The 17203-nt window shown below is 49.9% G+C and overlaps 3 protein-coding genes across 3 annotated transcripts in view; 2 read left to right on the top strand and 1 right to left on the bottom strand.

The window, feature by feature from the left end:
• SRP68 (signal recognition particle 68) overlaps positions 1 to 5530 on the bottom strand; it is a 28310-nt gene extending 22780 nt beyond the window's left edge. The window contains exons 1-2 of the mRNA XM_006176454.2: positions 5322 to 5530; positions 3687 to 3753 (exon numbers count right to left, since the gene is read on the bottom strand). Coding sequence (XP_006176516.2) covers positions 3687 to 3753; positions 5322 to 5496 — 242 coding nt within the window. The 5' untranslated portion in view covers positions 5497 to 5530. The remainder of the gene's footprint in view (positions 1 to 3686; positions 3754 to 5321) is intronic.
• Positions 5531 to 8709: 3179 nt separating this feature from the next.
• GALR2 (galanin receptor 2) lies at positions 8710 to 12058 on the top strand. The gene is given in 3 exon segments (XM_006195704.3): positions 8710 to 9892; positions 11169 to 11848; positions 11851 to 12058. Coding segments are annotated over 3 exon segments (1590 nt in total). The 5' UTR covers positions 8710 to 9095; the 3' UTR covers positions 11964 to 12058.
• Positions 12059 to 12668: 610 nt separating this feature from the next.
• On the top strand, positions 12669 to 16667 carry ZACN (zinc activated ion channel). Its single transcript, XM_006176506.2, has 8 exons — positions 12669 to 13513; positions 13667 to 13711; positions 13858 to 13964; positions 14232 to 14401; positions 15191 to 15315; positions 15435 to 15642; positions 15774 to 15938; positions 16397 to 16667. Exons 1-8 carry the CDS (start codon positions 13262 to 13264, stop codon positions 16585 to 16587), a joined length of 1263 nt encoding a protein of 420 aa, XP_006176568.2. The 5' UTR covers positions 12669 to 13261; the 3' UTR covers positions 16588 to 16667.
• Positions 16668 to 17203: the final 536 nt, after the last annotated feature.

The following is a 17203-nucleotide window of genomic DNA, read 5'->3' as shown; positions in this document are numbered from 1 at the left end:
CACCATATAATGTTTGGCAAAAAAGCGGGACACAATGTTGTATACACAATATGAGCAAACTTATGAAAAAAGATGCATAGAAAAAGAATAGAAGACCAAAAATACTATTTGGTAGGCATACATATACAAATGTTTTTATGTCTTAAAAGACATAAAAATGGACTAAAGGGTACATATCAAAGTAATTTTTATGTTATGTATGTTTTATCACCCAAAAAAATCTAATTAAAAAAGCAACGTTGAAAAAAATTAATAACTATAATTAAAAGAACCAAACTCACAGCAAAAGAGAACGTGACAATGAATGTATGTATGTTCATGTATAACTGAAAAATTGTGCTCTACACTGTAATTTGATACAACATTGTAAAATGACTATAACGCAATAAAAAAAGGTTCAAAAAAAAAAAAAAACCAAAACCCAAAAGAACCAAAAATTGGAGTCAAGCAATAGCCATACAACTGGAGAACAGAAAGCAGACTGTGGGTCATATCTGCAATGGAATACCACCGAGCAATATGTTAAGTGCAAGAATCTAGACACAAAAGACTGTTCTGAAATAAAGCAAAATTATAAAGACAGAAGTCAGAACAATGATGGCCAAGAGCCGGGGAGGGGGAAAGAGGAGACTGACTACAGGGGAACTTTCTGGATGATGGAAATGTTGTTCTTTGTCTCACTGTATAGTTACCTGACTACATACATTTATCAAAACTCATCAAACTGCTACATACCTAAAAAGGGTGAATTTTACTGTTTATAAATAATACTTCAACAAAATCTGACTTCAAGAAAGACGAGAGCGGGGGGAAGATATAGCTCAGTGGTAGCGCGTATGCCCAGCATGTATCAAGTCCTGGGTTCAATCCCCTACATTAAATAAATAAATAAACCTAATTACTGCCTCCCTCAAAAAAAAAAAAGAAAGAAAGAAAGAAAGAAAGATGGGAGCATGTCACAGGACACGAAAGCCAACTTGGAGGGGCTCACTGGCCAAATCTGGGTCAATCAGAGCATCAAAATAAATAATGCTAGTATCAGAATACAACTGACAGAATGAAATAGGAAACTATGAGTACATATAGATACAAATAAATGGATATGTTGAAAGTTTAATGAAGAATGGGCTATTTACATAGTTTCAAATTGTTTCCTCACAAAATTCTTAGTAATTACAAAGGGTAAAGGAGTAACTTTACAGTGGCGAAGTCTGGCCGAGGTCATCCTAAGTGAACAAAATGAACATCACTAATGGAACGAACTGAAATTGTGGACCACCAGATGGGTGCAATGAGATGAATGCAGCATTACTTCTGTGATGTTCCTGAAAAAGATGGATAACCTGAATCTCATCATGAGGCAACATCAAATAAACTGAAAGTGAGTGACACTCCACAAAATAACTGGCCTGTAATCTTCAGAAGCATCAAGATCTTGAAAAATCAAAGACTGAGGGACCATGCTGCAGTGAAGATTAAAGAGCTATGACAACCATATGCAGTGATTCTGAACTGGATCCTTTTGCAATAAAGGAAATTACTGGGACAGTTAGGAAATCCTGAATGGGGTCTGATGATCAGATAACAATTTATCATTAGTTTCTTGCTTTTGATTATGGCAGTTATGTAGGAAAATGTCCTTGTTTGTAGCAAATACACATTAAAAGTATTCCGGGGCAATGGGCATCAGGTACGCAATCTACCCTCAATGATTCAGGAATAAAGTGTTATTTGTAGTATACTAGTAACTTTTCTGTAAGTCTGAGACTTTCAAATTTTTAAAGTTATGAAGACTTTTAAAAAAAAATCAGGGCAAGGGGGAGGATATAGCTCGGTGTAGAGTGCCTGCTTAGCATGCATGAGGTCCTGGATTCAATCCCCAGTACCTCCATTAATAAGTAAACATTAAAAAAAATCAGGGCAAACTTAATAACGACAGCATTTTTACATTATTTGCATCATTATATATGATGATACTGAGAAATTATCGCTAATTTGGTTAAGTGGGATAACAGTATTTTATTTTGCTTATGTTTTTCAAAAGCTTTATTTGTCAGAAATACAAACTAGAGTATTGATGGTTGAAATGATAAAATGTTTAGGATTTGCTTTCAAATAATCCAGCAAAAAATGCAACACAGACCATACCAAACGCTGGCAAGGACATGGAGCAGCTGAGGTCTCAAACACTGCTGGTAGGAGGTGTAAACTGGTGCAACAAACTTGAAAAACCGCTTGGCAGTATATTATTGAGGCTGAACATAAACATATTCTATTGAATTCCACTCCTAGGTATATTTTCAATAGAAATGAATACTTCTCTCCACCAAGACATGTATAAGAATGTTTATGGCAGCACTCTTCGTAACAGCCCGAACAGGAAACTGGCCAAATGCCCAGCAATGGTACAGTAGAAAATAAATTGTGGTACAATCACATAAGAGAATACCATAAAGCAATGAGAATAAAAGAACTACAACTATACACAACAACATGGAAGAATGTCAAACATAATGTTGAAAGAAAGACAGCAAAGAAAGACGGCGCTCACAAAAGAGTACTATATATACTATGTGATGCTATGTAGATACACTTCAAAAATAAGCAAAGCCATCTAAGGATTAGAAGTCATGATTGTGATGATCCCTGGGGAGGAAGGGTTTGTGATTAGAAGAGCAAAAGAGGGACTTCTGGGATGCTGGTAATGTTTGTTCCATCTCAATCTGGGTGCTGGTTACAGGTTGTAAAAAATTCATCATCTTCTGTACACTTTCCTGTACATAAACAATATTTCAATAAAATGATTTTTAAAAATCCTTCAATAAAATGTTTTTAAAAAGGAGAGGGAACAGAGGAAACTAATAGGGCAGGAAGCTGATTACTGTAACAACTGAGTAATAGGTTCACTATACTAACATCTCCACATTTAGTTTCGAAAATTTCTTTAATAATTAAAAAAAAAAAATCAAATTCTAACAATCTTTTGTTTAAAACTCGTGGCTTCCCAGTATAGCTGGATTAACACCTGAACGAGTCACCCTGGCCGATAGGGTCCCACACGTCCTGGCCCTGCCTGCTTCTCCCACTTCCTCTCCCATCTCTCCTCATCTTGATCACTTTGCTGCAGTGCTTGGCCCTTCACCACAAAGCTAATTTCTTAGAATCTGAGATGTAGAGTGTTTTAGTAGTACTTTTAAAAATCAGGTAATCAAAGCCTGTATCTACAATATAGAAATAGTTGGATATGTCTACTTTCAAAGTACTGAATTGTATTATATATTAAGCACATATTCAGTTTTTTGTCATTAAATGTTTTTCAACTTGAAGGTTGTTACAAAAGTTTACCAATAAATTTTAATGACAGTATAGAAATTCCCTTTAAATAATGCTTGAAATACCAAAAATCTGAACTTAACCAAGATTCTGTAACATGGTTAAAATTTTAAAAAGATTATAATAACTGCTTGTTATTCTCAGAAGCCTCCAATGTATCTGCAATACTGTGAGGCAAAATGGATAAAAAGATGGGTTCCTTTTAAATTGGAAAATTAAGTATCTTTTTGAGGATTCAATATAAGTTAAGAGCTAGACTTTCTGATAGAGCAGAGTAAGTAGGTTATTAATGAAAGCAAACCAAGTTTGGAAATTCCACAATGATTTCTATACATCTTGAACATGATACTAACCTGTACCTCTGAAAATCTCCATGCCGTAAACCATGCTGCTGCTGGGATTCCTTAATTATCTGAAGAACTAGAGCCAAGATTAAGGAAAAGCTCACAATGGCAAGAATCAAAATAAATCAAAACATTAATCTTATATTAGTATCATTAGTTTATATTTGCATCAAACTATAGCACATTAAACATTTCTGAAATACTTAGTACATTAACTAGTGAAATCTCTGGTAACCATTTTCAATAGCTATCTTGTAATAGGACAGCTATCTTGTAAGCATGCAGAAAAGTTGATTGTCTGAACTATTACTACTTTCAAACTGAAAAAGGAGGGCATTATTGGCCATTGAGGATTAATGAAACCCAACAGCTTAAATAAAGCTGCTGGATTCTAAAGGCTGGCTGTATCTGGGGTGATTCCCACTGATTTACACCTGGACCCAATATTTTACTCATTCAAGCAGATTCAGGCTATAAATGACGTGTATTACTTCTCTATTTGCATAACCTCCTACATCTGCTAAACCTGACTTTCCTTAACAGCTGTGACGTTGCAAGTGCCTATGGTAAGCACACGCCAACCAAACAAGACCACAGTTTGCATTAAAATCCCAGTTTGTCTTTTAAAAGAAAAAGCACTGACCAAACTCTCCTTAAGGATCTCAAAATATTTTAAGACTGTCTCAAACTTTAGGAAGTCCAGTGACCTTTGTCTACAATTTTAGTTTTCTTTTAAAGTTTCCTCAATGCTTCTCTATAGGTGTATTTTAAAATAAACAAGACTATTTCAATAACTAAAAAGAGACAAGGAAATATAAGGTTTCTAGTAAAATTAAGGCATTCTAACATCCATTTGGAAGTATGTCACCAGTTCAGAAAGTTAAACTCCCAACCCCTTGAAAACTTCACTATATTAAGATGTCAAGCTAAATGTGTTATTTCAGAAATTCACTTCCATTTTCTCCACTACTTTTCATTTCAAAAAGCCACAAATTAGTGTCATAAGCACTCAACTGTGATACACTTCTGGTGAAAACTAGTAACCAATTCCTCCAGCTCATATGAACTACTCTCAACAAGATAAAATGCCTCCAGACCTGCTAAGTAAGGTATACAAGTAATGTTCACAACCTGCTTTGGTTTATATTCAAAACAGGCAATAAGTTTTTCCTTAGAACAGTCAACTTTTGCCTCCACTTCCAGAGCATCAGACTGTAATTTTCATTATCTATTCTTCGACGGTTGTCAGAATATTGAGTCGACAGGTCAAGACTGCAGTTTCCTTTCCCTGATACAGTGGCCCAAGGTGCCAAGGCAGTAGTTCACCAAGGTGGCCACAGTGTCTGCCCCTTCACCAGCTCTCCAACTGGGCAACTGCGGGGAAACTACAGAAAACTGCCCAGGATTCCGGTGCTGCCTGAAAGAAGAGGACGTTCCCCAGACTGGAGGGTAAAGGAGATGCAAGGAAAGGCCGGTCGAAACAGAGACCTTGGAATTCTAAATGCCAAAAAAGTAGGGGCGAGAGAAACTGCAACCTTCGGCCTCTTCTGCCCAGGACGTGCCGGGCCCCGTCGCCTCTCCCGCCCCCGGCCCGCCAGATCGACACGTAGTCATTGCGAGTTAGGCCCCATTACTGAAGGATACTCTCCAAACTCAGGCTATCCCCGAATTCTTTATTTGCCTTCGATCCGGCTGAAGGCCGTTCGTTTTCCTTATTTTCCTCTCCTCCGGCACCGCGTCCACCACCGCTACCGCCACTGCCACCGCCGCTGCTGCTACCGCCGCCGCCGCCTCCAGGAACCTGTTTCTCAGCAGCCATCTTGCCCGTGCGCCGCAGAGCAGGACGGGATAGAGGAGGCGGGACGACCCGAGCGGGAGAGAGCGGGACCTGCTCGGACGGGCTGACGGGATAGCGGCGGACTCCGCTGCCGACGGCCCTGCCCGCAGGCTGCGGCCACTTGTTGGAGCGTGCTTGCGCGTGGGCTTAGATTCCGGCGGCTCGAAGGGTGGCGGGATAGTCCGAGGGCCCCGACATGCTAGGAGACCGTAGCTGCTGAGGTCTTTTAGGGAAATACCATTTCCCGTCCACCAAAGGCGGAGGACCCAGAGATGCGCTCCCAGACCCCGCATCCCTGCACCGGGGATCCGGCTCATGTCCCGTGCACAAAGGGCTAGGGCGGTTGGATAAGACCTTTGGATTTCGGAATGTCTACCTCCCTGGGGACTCAGGAGATGGGGTTCTCACCCTACGGATCGAATCACCCCGTCTGTGAGGGAACAGCCTGTGTCTGCGCTTTCCTCTGGAGCCGACCATAATACAGGGACTTTCTCAGACCGATGGGGATCTGTGCTCTTCTCTGGGGAGAGCAATCCGAGGAGAGAGAAGTTTTAAAGCGAGGGATACTATAAATCTTTACTCTGCAGTATGACAGTGCGAGCTCTAGAGTCAGCTCTGCAGCTCCAATTCTGGCTCCGCCATTATTAGCTGGGAGATTGTGGACAAATAACTTAATCTCCCTCTAAAGCTTTACCCTCATCTGTGACTGGTGATAACCAATTAAGACGGTTATGAAGACTAAATGAAATGGTGCGTTTGAAAGTAAATCTACATTAATCATCAGGGAAATGCAAATCAAAACCACAATGAGTTATCACCTTACACTCATTAGGATGGCTGCTATTAAAAATAACAATAACAGAAAATAACATGTATTGGTGAAGATGTGGAGAAATTATAAGCTTGGTGGAAATAGAAAATGGTATGCCCACAATGGAAGACAGTATGACAGTTCTTTGGAAAATTAAAAGAATTACCATATGATCCACCAATTCCACTTCTGGATATATATACCAAAGAATTGAAAGCTGGGTCTTGAAAAGACATTTGTGCACTGATGCTCACAGCAGCACTGTTCACAATAGCCAACAGGTGGAAGCAACCTAGTGGCCCTTACGGATAAACAAAACGTGGTCTATCCATGCAATGGAATATTATTCAGCCTTAAAAAGGAAGGACATTCAGACACATTCTACAACATGATGAATCTTGAAAATATTGTCCTAAGTTAAGTAAGCCTGTCACAAATTGACAGATATGGTATGATTCCACTTATATGGGGTATCTAGTGTAGTCAAATGTATAGAAAGTAGAATGGTGGTTGCCAGGGGCTGGAGGCAGGGGAAATGGGGAGTTATTGTTCAATGGTTATAGAGTTTCAGTTTTGCAAAAATCAAAAAGTTCTGGACAGGGAGGAATATAGCTCAAGTGGTAGAGCTCATGCTTAGCATGCACAAGGTCCTGGGTTCAATCCCCAGTACCTCCTCTAAAAATAAAAAGTTGTGGAGATTGGTTGTACAGCAATGTGAACATACTTAACACTACTGAACTGTACTCTTAAAATGTTTAAGATGACAAATTGTGCATTGTATATTTTACCATGATTAAAAATAATTTTAAAAAGTAACTCTCTCAAATGTCCATCAACAAATGAATAGATAAGTAGAATGTGATATCACACAATGGAATATTACTTGGCCATAAAAAGGAACAAACTGTCGATACATGCTATGATGTAAATGAATCTTGAAAACATGCTAAGTAAAAGAAGCCACACACAAAAAGCCACATATTGTATCACTCCAGTTATATCAAATGGCCAGAATAGGCAAATCTAGAGACAGAAAGAGTGGTTTCCTAGGGCTAGGGGTGGGAGGTGTCTTTTGGCAGGGACAAAAATGTTCTAAAACTGTTTGTGATGATGGTTGCACAACTCTGTGAATATGCGAAAAATCAAACAAACACTATCTATGGGTAAATTGTACGGCATATGAATTATATCTCAGTAACACTTTAAAAAAAATCTGTTCATGTTAGTCCTATAGTCGAAACTCTGCAATGGCTCCTCTTCTCAGACTAAAAGTCCTCCTTACAATGGAAAAAAAGTCCTGCATGCTGTGCCTCCCACCTCCCCTCCTACCAGTCTCCTTCTGGTTCATTCAACTCAAGCCATACCAGCCTTCTTATTTAGGGACACTGTCACACTCCTGCTTTAGGGTCTTTGCACTGGCTCTTTTATCTGGAATGCACTTCCCTTAGGTGTCTGCTAAGCTAGCTCCCTCATCTCCTTCAAGTCTTTGCTCACATGTCACCTTCCTAATGAGGTCTGCCTGACCACCCTATTTTAAATTACACCATCACCACCCCCTCGGGAGTCCCTGTTCCTCACCCTAATCTACTTCTCCTGCAAGTACTTATCAACTTGTAATTGATTCATAACTTACTTGAGTTATGTTTCTTGTCTGTCTCTCCTGCTAGAAAGGAAGCTCGTGGAGGGCCTTGATCTTTGTAGAGCTCATCGATATAGCCCAAAGACCCAGAACAGTGCCTGGAAAAGGAGTAGGTGCTTTATAAATGCATATTGAATAAATGATGGGCAAGCATCACAGAAACATGAATGGTTATTATCTTCCTATTCAATGAATAAGCGAGCAGGGCAGAGGTGTGAATAAGCCTTCCCTACCAAGAGGGGTGATTAGCTGGGTTCCTGAAGGTGAGATGGGGGAGAGAGTATAGAAAAAAAATGTTTTTGTCTGGGACTCAAAGAACAGGGCAGGAACAGGTGAAGCAGGAAGTCAAGCTACAGAAGGCGGTGATTTTCAGACCCAGTTTTTAAAATCTGTAGAAACATGATTCTGGGTCACAAATATTTAGTGCCTAGTATGACAAAATCAGAAACAAATATCTAAGTTTTATTGTGACCTAAACACTCTCCTGGCCATCTAGGAAACTAGTACTGATGCATGGAACTCTGGTGTTTTGTATTTCCTCAAGTTTTCTCTTTTTGGATATCTGAATAGGTTAAAGAGAAAGAGAAGAATTTGATTCATTCTACCTGCTGGCTTCAGGTCTCACATACATCTCATTCCATCGTCACCAGAGCCCCCGGAGAAGGTGTTATTGGCCCATATAGTAATATTGTGGAAACTGAGGCACCGCGCCAAGTACAAAGCCTGATGCACAGCAGATGCTCAATACATTTTTATTGGATTGAACTAAAGGGGAAAACACTCAATGGGGAAGAGAAGGGAATGAAATTCTCTCAGAAACCTCCTTCCACCCTCCGCACCGCTGCTGCCTGGGTTCCTGTGAGGTGCGGTGCTCCTGGGAATTGGCAGTGGGAAGAAGAGTGGAGCACACGGCAGGGCCGCCAGGGCCGTCCTACTCGATAGCTGTGGAAAACTGCAGACCCTCATCCGCCTCCGCTCCTCATCGCTCCTCACCCCTACACTGTAGAGGCCGCCTGCAACTCTTTCGAAGACAACCCCTCCCTCCCCCGCCACTAGCCTGCCCCGGGAGGTCCGGCGCGCCAGCCTAGGCGCGCGGGGTAGCCGACGGGCGCTCCTGGCAGCGCTGCGCACATGCAGGTCCCGGTGGTCGGTCCCTCCATTACTCCAGTGTCTGCTCGGCAGGTCAGTTCACCGCTCAGCCCGGCACAGCCCAGACCTGGAGGCTGGAGCGTGCCGACGACGCGGGAGGGCCGGCGGGCAGGCACAAGTGCGGCCCTCCGTCCCCGGGATGGGTTGCCTGTGCCGTGGCCGGGACGCGCGGGAGCCGCTGGACAGCCCTTCCCCCAGAGCGGCGGGGGATCATCCCACCCTGCGGCTGCTCGCTCCTCCCCCTGGCCCCAGCGCACCCCCTTCTTCTGCCCCAGCCGCAGCGAGGCTCACTCCGCCTGCAGCTCCCCGGAGTTGAGCTGGGCTCTGCGGCGGCTGGAGCCGCCGGAGCTGCGCGCTCCCCAGGACACAGACGGCTGCAGAAGCCCTGGCAGCCTCGGGTGCGGCGGCATCATGAATGGCTCGGGTGGCCTGGATACTGAGGACGCGAGCGAGGCGGCCGGCGCGGGGAGCTGGCAGCCGGAGGCAGTCATCGTGCCTGTGCTATTTGCGCTCATCTTCTTCGTGGGCACCGTGGGCAACGCACTGGTGCTGGCCGTGCTACTGCGCGGCGGCCAGGCGGTCAGCACCACCAACCTGTTCATCCTCAACCTGGGCGTGGCCGACCTGTGTTTCATCGTGTGCTGCGTGCCCTTCCAGGCCACCATCTACACCCTGGACGGCTGGGTGTTCGGCTCGCTGCTCTGCAAAGCCGTCCACTTCTTCATCTTCCTCACCATGCACGCCAGCAGTTTCACGCTGGCCGCTGTCTCCCTGGACAGGTGAGCGAGGGCCCTGGCGGCTCAGGGTGTCGGGCTCGCAGGCTGGGGCTGGAGAAGGGGGCTGGTCAGGGAGAGATGCGCAGAGTAGAAAAGGACATTAAGAAATCATGGGGTCCAGGAGGGAGTGAAAGACAAGCAGGAGAGGATGGAGGAGAAAGAGGAATAGGAATGGGGGACCTTGGTGTACTCTTAGATGCGTCCTCGAGGCTGCAGGCTGGAGACCTTAGCTCTATGGCGCCACCCGCGTCTAACAAAGCACAGCGTTTCCGGGTACAAAGCGTGCTCGCGTGTTGGATCTCCCTTGAAGCTCAGCGCCCCTGTGAGGCTGGGATGGGAGGGATTACTGCGCCCAATTTATAGACAAGAGGGAGTTTCTAAGTGATGTGCTCAGAGTCGCCCATCCAGTAATCCTGTGCATGAAGTCTGTCTCCCAGAGTCATACTCAGGCGCCCCCACCTCCTTCATCTCGAAGCCACAGTTTGCTGGGCACAGTCGACTCTCCGGTTCTTCCTGCGGAATCTGGGTCCTTCGCGAGGGCCCACACCAAAGTCCCAGCAAGCACATACCCCACAGCAGGCCCGCTGTGGGGTCAAGGGCAGGAGAGGAGTGCCCGCCCAAGGGTCCCCCCCCCCACCAAAGCTGAATCTTGAAAGGACACCTGGATGATTCCCGGGGGAAAAAATCTGAGTCTGACTCCAGTATCCACCTGGCTCCCCCACCCCCCGCCCCCAAGTCCTCCCGACCTTCCCTGGACAGGCAGCAGGTGAGGCTACATTCCCCGTATACTTCCCATTCCACTGAATACGAAGTGTGTTGGTTCCAAGAGCGCTGGTGGGACCCAGCGTTGGCTTCTCTAAGGAATTCCCTCACGGTACCTTGCCTGACGTATCTCCAGGCTGTCTGCTACTAGAGCTTCCAAGCACCTGGGTCCTACCTCTCCGGGCACCATCGTTGATGGGTAATCATAGCTCCATCCTCTGGAGTCCCAAAGCCAGTTTAATCTTCGGGGTGCCCTACCAGGTGGAGCATGGCTGTGGTAGTAGTCTCGGGAAGGGCCACTGAAAGGCCTATATTATACGCCCCCCACCCCCCATTTAGGCGCGGCTTAGGGTGTCCTGGATGCGCTGTGTCGCCCTGCGCGCTGTGCGGTGTTAACCTGCGCTAGGGACCTTCCTCTTTCTCGAGAGCGGGTGTAGGGCTCGAGGTGGAGGGACCCAGCCCTGCCTAGAGAATCCGCCGGCTCACCTGACGTCTCTCTTTCTGGCCTGACCCGCAGGTATCTGGCCATCCGATACCCGCTGCACTCTCGCGAGCTGCGCACGCCTCGCAACGCGCTGGCGGCCATCTCGTTCATCTGGGGGCTATCGCTGCTCTTCTCCGGGCCCTACCTGAGTTACTACCGCCAGTCGAGGCTGGCCAACCTGACCGTGTGCCACCCGGCGTGGAGCGCGCCTCGCCGCCGCGCCATGGACCTCTGCACTTTTGTCTTCAGCTACGTGCTCCCCGTGCTGGTGCTCGGCCTGACGTACGCGCGCACCCTGCGCTACCTCTGGCGCGCCGTCGACCCGGTGGCCGCCAGCTCGGGCGCCCGGCGGGCCAAGCGCAAGGTGACGCGTATGATCATCATCGTGGCCGCACTCTTCTGCCTTTGTTGGATGCCTCACCACACGCTTATCCTTTGCGTGTGGTTCGGCCGCTTCCCTCTTACGCGCGCCACCTACGCGCTGCGTATCCTCTCGCACCTAGTCTCCTACGCCAACTCCTGCGTCAACCCCATCGTTTACGCTCTGGTCTCCAAGCACTTCCGCAAGGGCTTCCGCAAGATCTGTGCGGGCTTGCTGCGCCGCGCCCCGCGCAGAGCCTCTGGCCGCGTGTGCGTCGCGGTCCAGGGCGCCCACGGCAGCAGCGTGTTGGAGCGCGAGTCCACCGACCTAACGCACGTGAGCGAGGTGGCCGGGCCCTCTTTCCCTGCACCGGCGCCTCTCAGCGGCCAGCCCTCGAACCTGGTCCCCAGCCTGTCCTGCGGGACCAAAATGCCCGCAAAGGCATCCTGACAGTTAATGTGACCTGAGTAGGGGGTATGCTTGGGTGTTAAAAAATTGGAGTCAGAGGTCGGGGGATCGTGGAGGAAGTGTCATCTGTTAATAAAACACGCAAACCATTTCATGTGCAGTGACGCGCTGTGTCTCCGCATCTCTCATGGTCATGAGGCTCCGTGGTAGGAAGCCTCCGGGACTTCACAGGGGAGCTCTGGATGAATGAGTGCTGGGTGCTTTGCCGAGTTACGAGGGAAAAGGGCGGCGGCACTGAAGGCAGCAGAGTTAAAATCCACGTAGACATCCCTGAGGCTGGGGAGCGCAGGACGGCCTAAGGCTCTTTGCACGTGGCCATGCGGAGGCGACAGGTGTATATAGATCTGCGAACCAGCAGCCGCTAGTGCGTGCGACAAAGGCAGACAGAGTGTTTTAGCGCGCTCGATCAAGTTAGGTGGATGAGATTTAGACACTATGTGTGTTCCCAGTAGCGTTTGTGCACCGGTGTGACGGGTCCTCGCCTGTTCTCAGCTCCCTGGGGCCTCTTCGATTTGGGCAGCCAGATCAGTGCCTATCCACTTTCAGCCTTGGGGTCTCCTTTCCTTGCTGCAGCTCTCTGGGACCTGGTCTCCACTGGTTCCATTTATCCTTGGGCCAGGAAAGCCACCCTAACACCCACCAGTCCTGCTCCAAGGTGCAGAGCAGCCGTTCTAAGGCACTGCTGAACTAGGGAGGCTGAGAATCCAGTCCAGAATAGAAATGTCCCAGGGCTTTGGTCAGGAGTTAGACTCTACCTATTCCCAGATTTGCCCTACTCCTAGAGTTCTTGAGCCAAGGTTTTTTTTTGTTTGTTTGTTTTTCCATAAAATCAGATTGGTGTTTAAGGAGCGGCAGGATGTGCCCACCTCACATCGTTGAGCAGAGGGCACTTTGGTGAGGACTTGGGTACTTAGCCAGGAGGGCACCTGCTATGGAAACACAGGCTGCACCTGCCCAGGTTGGAAGGATCATGTCACAGAGTGTGTGGCAAGGGGGAGGGGGTCCCATGCTTGCCTGGTCTGCTTGGTGGGCTTTGAACGTGGTAACTGGTTCCAGGTGGTGGAAATGGAGCGGGACAGGGAAGCCTAGGCAGGTGCAAGGTGGGCGGGGCTGGGTCCTGGGCTTTGTCTTCAGGTGTTTGCAGAACCAGGGTGGGGGTGTGCCAACTCCAAGGCTCCAGGGTCATTGCACAGAACGGCTGCCTCGAAGCAACTGCTAGGTCCCCCAGAGAAGTGACTGACACAGAGGTTGTAGCTTAGGCATCACTGCCCTGTCCAGCCCCTCCGTGCAGCCCCTGATGATGGCCCTTTGGCTGCTACTTCATCTTACCTTCCTCAGGCTCGCAACCACTCAGTCCTTCGCCCAGGAGCATGGCTTTGGTGCACTGGGCCCCAGGTCATGGAGTAACCTCAACCTCCGTTTCTCAGTCTGGCCATCCTTCAACCTCAGCTCACCCCAGGAGTTTCAGGAAATCATCCAGATTCCGAACAACGGAAGTGCGCCCCTGCTTGTGGATGTGCAAGTGTTCGTGTCAAACGTGTTTAATGTGGTAAGTGTTCTCAGGCTGGCCCCAAGGACTCAGGGACCCAAGTGCTGAGCTGGGGATGGGACAGGACTCGGCTCCATTGAGTGTTGGGGTCTCCTGCCTTCTCTTGTCACATACTGCGCACCCCCAACGTGACACACTGTTCCCTTCCCCCAGGACATCCTGCGGTACACATTGTCCTCCAAGCTGCTGCTTCGGCTGGTGAGCACCCACCAGGGTGTGTGGGGTGGGGACGGGAAGGAAGAACCCTCTGAGTTTAGCTCAGAAGTACCTGGTCTTCGTCAACCTGCCAAGCCCAGGGGCACATACATAGAGCTGAAGCCTTAGTAGCATCCTTGTGTCCCTAGTCTTGGCTGGACACTCGCCTGGCCTGGAATTCTACTGGGCACCAGCTGGGCACAGTCACATTGCCCTGGGACTCACTCTGGACGCCGGGACTCGTTATCCGGGAGGCGTAAGTGAGGCGGGGGTTCTTGTCCCAGGAACCAGCCAGGCATACCCCCCTCTCTTCTCCATCTAGAGCCAGGAGGCCCTCTCTTAGTGAATATCCCCCTCCTGGTGGCCCTGCCAGACCATCGGTACGACTCCAGTGACTCAAGTTCCTCTATCTTCTGGAACCCCGAGGGCAGCGGATGGCAGCTGGGTGTGTGCTAGGGTCTCCCCCTCCTCACCCTTCTGCAGAGAAGCAAGGCCTCTGGCTGTGGTGCCTTTCCCTCTGCAGGCTCTGGGTGAACTGGCAGGACCAGAACCCGCGGGCCCGGGTGGACCAGGATGGCCACGTCGAGCTCTACCTGGCCCTCACCACGGAAACCAACTGTGACTTTGAGCTCTTCCACTTCCCCAGAGACCAGAACGAATGCAAGCTCAGCTTCTTCACTCTCAGCAACACTGGTGCTGACAGGACAGGAGCTGGGGTGGGGATGTGAGGGGAGAGGGGAGGGGAAGCCTCTGGTCTCCAGCAAACGTCTGACACAGGGACACACAGTATGTCCACATCAGTCTACCTGCAGCTTAGGGGAGCTGCAGATGCTTTCACCCTGCACCTCCCACTCAAACAGCAGCCCCCTCTCCTAGTTCTCCCCTGCTCTAGGTTGTACCCCACTCCAGTCTTCCCTCCTCCCCCTCAGCTACCCAGAGCGATTGCCTCAACAGCCAGGGCCAAACCGCACACTTGTGTCAAGCCCAGAGGCTCAGGTTGCTGCAGCCTCATTCCTGGAAACAACCCGAAGGCATAGCCGCCCAGTGACTACACCACAAACCCAGCAGGTGCTGTCCGACTTGGCAGAGAACCCCCACTTCTTATACCTCTCTCTCCTCTGGAAAATACCACAGCTGCTGCCCCGGGAATCCTAGTGTTTCAGGTGTGAGATGATATGCTGGCGAATGAGGCTGTGACCACTTCCCCCTCCATGAAGCGGTGCAAGGTGCATTTATTTTTACCATGAAAATTCATCTCTGAATCTGATGAGGGCCTTCCTCTAACTGGAGAAAACTTGGGGTATTGCAAAATCAGTTTTGGAAAACTCTTGTACAGACCAGTTTCCAAGTCTGCCCCCAGCAGCCGTCAGAAGTCTCCCTCATCCCCGGGCTCCAGCTTGTCCCTGCCCCTACTCTCCCGAGAGATGTGGGGGCAAGGGTATTCCATTCCCAGCGCCGCTGTTCTCACCTCCACCCCTTTAGTGATGGAGCTGGAGTTCCGAGCCAGAGTGGTGAATGAGATCGTGAGTGTCAAGAGGGAATATGTAGTTCAGGACATGACAGCTCAGACCCCATCCCAGCAGCTGGTGCCCTGCTTTGAGGTGACGGTGAGTTGGGACGTGGCTGACGGGGACATTGAGGAGGCACAGCCAGCGGCCTCGACATCACCCTTGTGCTGCCCACCCCTGCACACCCACCTGGAAAGCCCCGACTTTCTTCCTTCCAGTTGAGCGTGCAGAACACAGCGCTGAAGGCCATCATAGCGCTACTGGTTCCCGGGCAGGCGCTGCTGCTGGCTGACTTGTGCGGGGGGCTGCTGCCCCTTGGGACTGAGCGCACTGCCTACAAGGTGACCCTGCTGCTGAGCTACCTGGTCTTCCACTCCTCCCTGGTGCAGTCCCTGCCCAGCTCCTCCTCTTGCAACCCGCTGCTCAGTAAGCCCCACGCCCCCACCGGGTCCGGGGCAGGACCACCGCTGGGCCTGCCTCATTCTGCCCATGCTGCCGTCCCTGAGGGGGGGGGCCCTGTCCCCTGACCTCTCCCCTTCTGCCCCCCCCCACCCCAGTTTACTACTTCACCGCCCTGCTGCTGCTGCTCTGTGTCAGCACCACCGAGACCGTGCTGTTGGCTGGGCTGCTGGCCAGGGAAAACCTCAGGGCTGAGAGCAGCCCCAGCTCAGCCCCGAGGGGAGAGCAGCAAGACTGCGGGAACCCAGGGCATAGTCCTGAAGGTGGGCAGAGCCTGGGCCCCCTTCCTGGGGGTGGGGGGGTTGAGGAACCAGGCTTGGGGCAGAGCTGGCAGGTGGCACACCTGGGGCAGTGGGTCGCTAGGCTGTTAGGGGCGCCCTGCACTCACTCTGCTGGCTCCGCTCCCCTCGACTCCACCACGGCTGTCCTTGGAAGCAACGGGTCTGGAGCAGGGAGCAGAGCAGGGTTAGCCTCCCTAAAGGCCCAGGTGACTTCAGACTTCCTGGGATAGCCCTCTGTCCTGCAGAGCCTCTCTTGTAGGGCATTTCTTCAACTCAAGGTGGCCTAGAATGGGCCAGATCCCAATATTCATTAGTTGTGAAACTGATGAAGGGAGAAATGCAAACTGGTATCCCCTCGGGTGTACCCCTCTGCTCTGGGAGAGCGTGTGTGCCGGGTGAGTCTTGAAGTACACCTCTTTTTCCTGTATCTCTCCCCACAGAAGCCCTCAGAGGAGTAAAGGGGTCAAGGAGGAGCCAGGCTGAGTTTGCCGACCACATCTTCTTCCTGGTGTATGTGGCGGGGGTGATGTGTGGCCAGTGCATCTTTGCTGGCCTCTGGAAGTGGGTGACGTGCCAGGCTGACCCAGCCCCTGGAGAAGCCGCACAGCACGGCGGGCAGCCCAAGCTGTAACGGGCAGGGCCCAGGCTGCAGATGTGGGAGAGGGCTCTGACGGGGTCTCTGGAGAGAGGCGGAGGGAGGCCGACTCTCTTCCTGACGCCTGGAGGACCCCAGGCCGTGCTGAGCTCTCCCTCTGGTTAGCATGGAAGCGAAGAATGTGGAATAAACCCATCGCCCAAGCGCCCCGGTGCCTCAGTGGTCTGTTTTCACTGAGCTCACGCTTCACACTTGTTCACACTGTTCGCTCTTGTCAAACTAGGTGGGGCCCCGTCTCGCGGCCTCGACCCCCACTCTGCCCCTGAGCATCTCACCATTGTCCACGCATCACCCAGTCCCCACACTTAGTGGCCTAACTGTGCCTTGTGCAACCACTGCTTCTTGGCTCCGGGCCAGAAGGTACTGGGGACCGGGACACAGGCGCTGAGTGTCTGGCTGCCCAGGGTGGTCAGAACTCCTTCTCTGAACTCCTGGGGTGTGCTGGACCTCAGAGGGCATGGGGAGAGAGCACCCCGGCTCCAGCCATCGGCTGGGAGCCAGGGACTCCTTGGGAACAGAACAGCCCAGACAGGGCTGCGAGTGATCGGGAATGTGTCTCTGCACTGAATTCGAGGGCAGGTCAATCCTGCTT

The sequence above is a fragment of the Camelus ferus genome, chromosome 16, assembly GCF_009834535.1.
Source record: "Camelus ferus isolate YT-003-E chromosome 16, BCGSAC_Cfer_1.0, whole genome shotgun sequence".
NCBI lineage: Eukaryota > Metazoa > Chordata > Mammalia > Artiodactyla > Camelidae > Camelus > Camelus ferus.
Note: the sequence above shows the minus strand (reverse complement) of the source record. Positions and strands in the feature narration are given on the sequence as shown.